Source organism: Ixodes scapularis, unplaced genomic scaffold (assembly GCF_016920785.2).
Source record: "Ixodes scapularis isolate PalLabHiFi unplaced genomic scaffold, ASM1692078v2 PGA_scaffold3__209_contigs__length_174095766, whole genome shotgun sequence".
NCBI lineage: Eukaryota > Metazoa > Arthropoda > Arachnida > Ixodida > Ixodidae > Ixodes > Ixodes scapularis.
In genome coordinates this window covers 155,790,751-155,799,108 of record NW_024609868.1, presented here as the reverse complement: position 1 = coordinate 155,799,108, position 8,358 = coordinate 155,790,751, and the positions used below count along the sequence as shown (strand labels likewise).

The 8,358-nt window shown below is 45.3% G+C and overlaps 1 protein-coding gene across 1 annotated transcript; it reads right to left on the bottom strand.

The window, feature by feature from the left end:
* Nucleotides 1-315: 315 nt before the first annotated feature.
* LOC120840611 (zinc finger BED domain-containing protein 4-like) lies at nucleotides 316-4,806 on the bottom strand. The gene is made up of 3 exons (XM_040501087.2): nucleotides 4,373-4,806; nucleotides 3,225-3,364; nucleotides 316-2,700 (listed from the first exon to the last, which is right to left on the bottom strand). The coding sequence occupies exons 1-3, from the start codon at nucleotides 4,426-4,428 to the stop codon at nucleotides 410-412; spliced, it is 2,487 nt and encodes an 828-aa protein (XP_040357021.1). The 5' UTR covers nucleotides 4,429-4,806; the 3' UTR covers nucleotides 316-409.
* Between the last annotated feature and the right edge of the window lie 3,552 nt (nucleotides 4,807-8,358).

Here is an 8,358-nt window from a genome sequence, read left to right as displayed (position 1 = left end):
TTTTATCTACAGCTGTGCACCATGATAAGCCTTTTTCTTGTTAGGCAGAAAATGTGATTCATGCCGTTGACACCTTACTTTTTTACAAAAACCTATACTATTTAAGAAACACACATTGCTTTGGCTTCCGTGCACTTTCATTACTCACTGACATTCTGCGACACCAACTTACCAAAATTAATCCTACAGTCAGGGCTAACATCAGTTTGCTATAATTGACTGCTGTCTATAGAAATATAATCATTCTTAGCTTTACTTGTAGCACATCCACCACCTAGACACATCTTTGTGGAAAGTACAATATCCCTAGTGAAGTATACGGATTCATGTGCTCCAACGAATTGATAGCACAATATAATGGGTCCCATTATTTGTGAACATAAACATATGGAGATCTTGGCATCAAGCACTAAGTATCTTCAAAGTGAACTCTCTTAAGAAGTGGCTCTTCGTCCTCGTCATCTGATTCTGAGCTGACCAGATCTTGCTCCAGCATCGAAGTAATTGGGGATGCTGTCTTGTCGATCCAAGCCCTGTTCATCCGAATGAATGCCAGCATGCTAACATTTTTCGTGCTTAGACGGTTCCTCCTCTCGGTTACAATCATGCCTGCTGCACTGAATGCCTGCTCAGAGTAAACACTGGTTGGGGGGCATGCCAGGTGCTTGACTGCAGTTACGAAAAGAGAAGGCCACTGGTTTTTCTTTGTTGCCCAATATTGCAATGGGTCACTCTGCACTCCATAGCTGTCAGCTTCTCTGTCCTGGGCATATGCGTCCAGCTCAACCTTTGCAGCTAAGGATGGCTGGGGTGGTGCATGCCCTGGCCGCACTTGTGACTGGGTCAGTCCCATCTCGTCGGAGCTGGAAAACCACAGGCTGAATTCTCCAGCTGGAGGTGGGGTCACTGTTTGAACCGATGTACTGCACGGTTGCGCTGACATTTGCGACGAGGTTTCTGTTGTGATGCAGTCATCTTTAGCATCCATGGTCTCCTCAATCTGGCGAATAAGGTGCTCCTGCGTCCTTTTCAGTTTTAAAGCGGCCTGGTCTTCAGTGTAGTTGCCAAATGTGTTCCTGAACCTTGGATCTAAGAAGCTTGCAGCCCAGTACACAATGTCTTCCTTGATGCTGTTCAGATGCCTGTTGCTGTGCAATGCAGTTAGCAGGCTGGCAGCAAGCTGTGCAGTACCCGCTGCCCCTTCACGGCTGGCCATCCGTTCAAGGCTCCGTTCAATGAACTTGAGCAGAGGCAGCACTTGACCTAATGTGGCATCATCCATGCACACCAGGAGGGTCGCCTCCTCAAATGGTCGCAGCACAGTTATCAGGGTCTTCAAAAGCATCCACTGTTCTGGAGTGAGGTGGTGCTTGCTGCTGTCTTCAAAGAACTCTGTCACCGCACGTCGTTGCTCACACAGTCGTTCTACCATATGCAAGGTGCTGTTCCAGCGAGTTGGCACGTCTTGTAGCAGCTGGTGCTGGGGCAAGTTTTGCCGGCGCTGTACCTCTGCGAGCTTTGACATTTTTGTAGCCGAATGGTGAAAATGTCCACAGATGGCCCGGGAAGTCTTTAAAGCATCTTCCACAGCTGGTCCAGCCTTCGATAGGCCTCCTTTCACAACGAGGTTGAGACAGTGTGCCATGCACGGAATTCGCTTCATGTTGACATCTCTTAATGCTCTGACAACATTCTGAGCGTTGTCCGTGGTCACATAACCTGGTTCTAAGTCCAGAGGTGGCAGCCAGCGTTTCACGACGGAGTCCAACTTTTCGGCTATATTCTCAGCCGTGTGCGTTTGGCCGAAACTTGCCATGTCCATGACTGCCTTCCGTCTGGACAGGCATCCCTGCTGATCCTGGATCATCCAGTGAGCTGTGACAGACATGTAGTCCGTCACTTGCCGGCTTGACCAGATGTCGGTGGTCAGATGCACTATTCCCCCAATGCTGAGTTTGAGCTCTTTCTTGAGGGCCTCACGAATGGCTGCTTCGAGAGCAGGAACAACAGAGGAAGCAAAGTGTTTCCTCCCAGGAATCTTCCATTTGGGCACACAGTAGTGCATGAACCTGAGGAATGCTGGGTCTTCCACCATAGAGAATGGCTTCATGCTGACAGCCAGAAATTCTGCCAGCTTTTGGCAGTGCAGCAGTGCCTGCGCATCAGTGGGCTCCCAGGCCTTCTTCCGGTCTAGTGCTTCCTGGAGTGTCGGTTGCACTTTCTTCTGGTTTTTTGACTCGGGTGCACTCTGTTGAATTAGTGAGCTTTTTTCCTTTGCTGCTGCTTCCCTTGGATTTGTAACTAGATGTGCGTGGTTACGCTTCATATGGTTGTGCAGTGCTGTGGTCCCCGTCGTGCGAGTGTCGCCTCCTGGTTTTCCAACACGTACCTTCCTTCGGCAGTAGCAACAGGTAGCTGCCAGCTTATCTTTGGTGCACCTTTCAAAATGAGCCCATATGGTAGAAACCGTCTTTTGTTGCTTAGAAGTTTGAAGCGGAGGTCCTGTCGCATTCTTTTCGTGGCTGGGTTGAAGGTTCCCTCTAGACGCAACGGTGAGAATGGCGGAACCTGCAGGAGCATCGCTTATAAGAGGAACACCGCTTGTACTGGTAGAGGCGCTTGTGCTGGCAGATGATTTGTCACTTGTAGCTGCAGCACTCTTCTGAATCACGTAGCAGCCTTGCCTTTCTAGCTCTTGAGCTGGACAAACAAAACATTTACTTTCAGTTGCATGCTCCATGTAGTTCTGAGTGTTGGAACGTTTTTTTCAAAACCCAAATCTAATAAAACTTTTTTTTTTAATTGATTGCCTGATTGCATTATCAAAAAAATTCTTCTGTAAGCGTTCCTTAATCAGCACACCTGAACTGATATTTTCTCTCACTATGGATCACATAGCTATTGGCCCAAAAGTGATGTTGGCATAATAAATTACACAGATCCCGATTCAACCTCATCCCATCCATATATGGTGCCCCTATAATCAGAAAAGTGCATCTACAGGCACCAAAAAACTCGACCAATTATCCAATTTGACTTAGTTGGATGGAACTGTGTCAAATATTGGATTTTTAATTGCTTGCTTTCAGCATTTTGTTTTATTTTTCTGGTGATGCTATGACAAATAAAATACATATTTGAGAAAAAACGATGGTGTGCTACATTGATTGCCTTTTTTTGCAGGCGGTTGTAGGTTGCTAAGTTTTGGTTATGACATATTTTACCTTGAAGGAAGGAAAAGTTGAGCCCTTCCAACTCCTCCAGATCAATGAGATAGACTGGAGCTTGAGCCTCGTCCATGGGAGCAGTTGGCTCGGGGGCTGTCTCTTCCAGTGATTCATGCATCACACCACGTGGAGTTTCACTTGTAATGTAAAAATAGACGAGATATTAATCTCAAAGTATTGTTTTGATTTCAGCTGGCAATGTGTTAATGAGTGGATGTAAAACAGAAACAAATATCATACCGATAATTTTGCTTGCACATACACAAACAAAACATCTAAGACGCAATATGATTGGATCTGCAGTCCTGTTTGTAAATCGCTTGGTGCTGACCCAAATAAGGATATAAACATTGTGTGAGAATCTCATAGACAATATTTTGTGCCTTTGTGAAGCTTATTTCGGGCTAATGAATTTAATTGAATAATATATGTAAGCCAATTTAGTGTCCTTTGTATTCCACCCGTTTTTCAGTCGTATTAAACGCCAGAATGGCCCAAGACAAATTTTTTAAAAATATTTTAAAAAATGCGGCAATTTTGACATAAAACAAAACTTTTTTTTTTCTTTTGATCATACCTCCAAATAATGATTCCACCACGTTCAGACACCTCTCTGATAAAGCATTCCGTCATGCCTTATGAGGCTGATTTATACGGTCACTTTAATAGCCAGCGAATCATCGTGGGCACCCGAACATGCCATGTTCAGGAGATTTTGACATTTTCATTGGCACATAAATTCTGTTGTGTGATGCAACGAGGTAATTGCAACATGTCTTACAGTAGTTTGAAGCACTCCTCGCAATTATAGCAATCCTGTTTTCGGCTCACAAATTGTTTGTGCAAATATATATATATATATATATATAAAAAGCAATATATATATATATATATATATATATATTATGTATATTGCTTTTTAATTAGCGTTATTTCGCAGTTTTCATTCACCCACCTAAAACTAAACCTGCACGACGTTCCATATCCGACATTCCTAACTCTTATTATCTCGTTAAACGACCGCGTGTTTTAAGATCAGAAACCAGTATTTTAAAAGTTAAAAACGAGACGTCGCGAATATGGAACGCACACTTTCATGCAAAGCTGGCGTCAAGTGACTCAAATCGAAAAACATGCAAACTTACAATAATATTATCTCTTCTGGAGGAGGATCAGCTGGCTCAGCAGCCGGTTCATTCATTTTCACGTGCGAAACAGTGACTCGCAGAGAAAGTAAGAACACAGTGTTACCGTCTTTATTTCCCTTTAACCGACAACAATGCACAGACGTAACGTTGGCATAGACACTTGCAGGCTTGCCTTGCGCTGATGAGGAATCAAAACAGAAACTCACGTGTCGTGGCTGCGGCCGCTACTCAACATCGTTGTCACACCACTTCTGCAAGAAGTGCTGTTAAATAGCCAGTAAACACACAAAAAGGACACCGACACAATTATCTTGTAGAATATCACCTTATTTACTAATAACTGTATCAATGTGCATTATACGTTGCATTTAAGTTTAAGAAAAAAAAACTGAAAAAGTTTTCGTCAGAAAAAACGAAATATCACTTTTAAGTCTGGCAACAATGGATTTTTGCCGAATCTTTGCCGAATTTTTAAAAAAGTTCGGCAAAATTTCGGCTTTGCCGAATCCCAAGATTCGGCACCGAATTTTCGATTCGGCAAAAGTTCGGCCCATCACTAATGAAAATTTCTCATTCTCTTAGCTTTCTGAACTTTGAAATGTCTGAAAAAATATGTGAAATTTATGCGCTGCACATAGGACCCAGGGGAAGTTGCAAAGACCTACGTAACCACATAATCCCAGCAGCATTTAGCGAGAAAGCTCCTGCAATCTTTACGTTTTGTACTAAGCAATGATTTTACGATATGACTTTTAGCATAAGCTTTTCGAATTTTTCTAGGTCTGTTTGAACCTTAAAATGTCTGTGAATCGAAGCGAAAAGTATGCGAAAGGTATCTCCTGGCGCTCGATTATAAGAGCAAATATACGGAGTATATTTGTTCGGTATACAAAATACGGAATAGACGAAATAATTAGTCAGTTCTAACAATTTCCTTTAAAATTAATTACATTAAAAACGGTGCTAAAACGGCTTCGTACAAGTATTTATGTGCACTGTCGGACACCGTTAGCGCGAACACGACGTCAGAGCTTTCCAGGATGGGGGATGTACGTACGTCTCAAACGAACAAAGGACATCTGGAAACCTAAGAGAGACGGCAAGAAATACGCCGTAACACCGGGTCCCTGTGCATGTATGATCAAAATGAATTGAAGGCCATTTAATATAGTCCGATTTTCAATACGTAGTGCTTTGTTCTTTCTGCCCTGCAAAGATGCTTGTTCTACGTTCAAAAAGCCACCAACACGTTCAATATGTTTGAGAACAAGTGCGAACGTACGTTTTGCATTATAATAACTCTATGGCCGCAAGAAGATTTAAGTATAGCCGGACCCGGCACGACGTCATGCGCAGCGACGCCGGAAAAAGAACCCAATCAGACTGCCTTGGGCACTCATGAACTCACTTCCAACCTAAATCTAACCTACGCTACATCTGCTCTGTCTGCCCCATGCCTGCTGTCTGCTTCGTCTGCTCGCTGTCGGTGCTGGCTTTCGATACGCTAGACGCACCAAAAGAAGTTTCGATTAGAACCCGCATTCCCATCGCGGTGGAGGGAAACGAACACCTACTGGAAGCAGGGCTTGACAGCTTTTTTAACCCACAGTGCCGTTCCCAGCGTTTGTGCGTGCGACGACTGACACGCCCGCCTTCCAAAGCCGGGCTATGACGAGTCGCTCTAGGCGACGCTCCCGGCGCGATGTGGAGGACCACCGCTACACGCCGACTGGTCAGGCAAGTGTTTGGCTCCAAATCTCGCCTGTTCGACACAGACTCAGTGGACGGCGCCTTGAAAATATAGAGCAGGTAACTGAGTTGCCACGGCAATACCATGGCAACCCGCATGTTTGCCCATATTTTCTCGAAGGCGTCCGTTCTCTGAGTTTCCTACACGCGATGAAAATTACCTGAGCCTGTAATAAGTCATTGGAAATTGTGTAAAAAAAATTCACAAGAAACGAAGAAACGGCACGCTTCAATTGCCGAGGGCCTTAAAGGTCTGGATTGGTTTTATAAATAAGTACCGCCAAGCTTGTTTACGCTGCACTTGAGCCAAAAATGGGGGAGGGTCGCCGCCAATCTAGTTCGTCGCAGAGGCGCGGCGTCGGTATCTACAGCAGACCAATGCGGAGCGCAAGTTCGTCTGCTTCTTTTGTAGGGGTTATGGTGACGTCAGAGCACCGAGTTGTGATTGGCTCTGGTTGAAGGATAGTGGGTAGACCTCAGAACAGGTTGCCTTGAGGTCTATCCACTATCTTTGATTCAAAACCAATCGGAGCTTGGCGTTACGACGTCACCACAACTCCTGCAAAAAGAAGCACACGAACATCTGGTCCGCATAGGAGCGTGGTCGCAAGCTGCGACGCATCACCGGCAGCCACAACAGACCACTAGGAACGTGCGCGCCTGGATGTGGGATGCGCCATGAGCCAAAAGTGGCGACGCTCCGCCGGCATCCAATAGGAGCGCCGGCGGCACTATAGATCGGTGGTGGTGCTTAGATAAGTCACGACATCCAGCGCTTTAGTGGGCCTCTATTCTGTCCGTCATCCGACGACGCTCGTGTGACGACGCTTTCTTCGGAGTATTCAAGAGCCGTATGACGGTACTTCAAGCATTCAGATGCCGTCCCAAGGTTTTAATTAAGCGCAAGTCATGCTAGTTCTTGCGTGTAGTCCTGACAGCCGCTCACCGCCCATTTCTTTGATAAAGAGGAAACGCGAAAAACGTTACGGGAGCGAACAGCATGCTTTCTTGCCTATGCATATACCTCTGCCATAGAGACACGCGGTGGCTTTGCGTTCCCCGAAGCGGAACGCTTTTCAAGGATACGATCGTGTGGTGTAAAAAAGGTGAGTTTGGATGTCACGTTTTTCAGTGACGGCGAAAGCCACTTTGAAAAGCAGGGAAGGCAAAAAGAACACAAACTGTTTGACTTTGGTGCGCAATGTCAAGCCTAAATATTTGAAGGAGTTGAATGACTACCAACGTACAAACTGGCCCAGTTATTTATTCTGCCGAATTTAACAAATGTCAACTGTTAGTTTGGTGAAAAAATCGTAATTAATTCAGTACACCCCTACCCTGCTCTAATTTCTGTGTGATATCAGGTTATGTGTAAACGTATAGGATTATATACGAAAGTGCTCATCCTTAATGTAGCTACACCACTGAATATACAATAGTGTGAGGCTTGTATATATGTTTTCAGCAAAAAAAAAAATCAATGCATTCAAAGAGGAACAATTATTTTGTTTTCTCAGTGTAATAAGGGTGAAACAAGGAGGCGCCAGGCTGTATAAATCGACCGGAAAATTCGGTCTTTTAACCTATCGCGCTCCGACTTTGTGCAGCGTTGCCCACAGATGGTGTATTTTTTTTTTTTTTTTTGGTAAAATTTGCAAAGAGCGAACTTACCTGAGGAAAAAGTTAAGAAAGAAAAAGTCTTAGCTCCTATGGAAACGCAGCGACGCCACCGGTCTTCAAAGAGCACGGCGCCGTTTCACGCGGGAGACAAGAGATGGCGCAACGAACGCCGCCAACGAACGAGCGTATGGCGCCGTGAGCCAGCGTCTTTAGCAGACAATCTTTTCGACTCAAAAGCGGCGCGCGTTCCGCAGGCGGCGACAGTCGCAGAAACAAAAACAGGCGCGGTAACAGCAAGGAACTGCAGTTCCTTGTCTGCTAAATACGCCGGCTCTTGGCGTCGTCTGCTCGTTCGTTGGCGGCAGTTGGCGTCGCGACCGCTTGCGCCATCTCTTGTCTCCCGTGCGAAACGGCGCCGTGTTGTTTGCAGACCGGTGGCGTCACTGCGTTTCCATAGGAGTTAAGCCTTTTTCTTTTTTCTTTTTTCCTCAGGTAAGTTCGCTCTTTGCAAATTTTACAAAAAAATATGCACCATCAGTGGGCAACGCTGCACGAAGTCGCAGCGCGATAGGTCAAGAAACCTAATTTTCCGGTCGATTTAAAGAGCCTGGCGT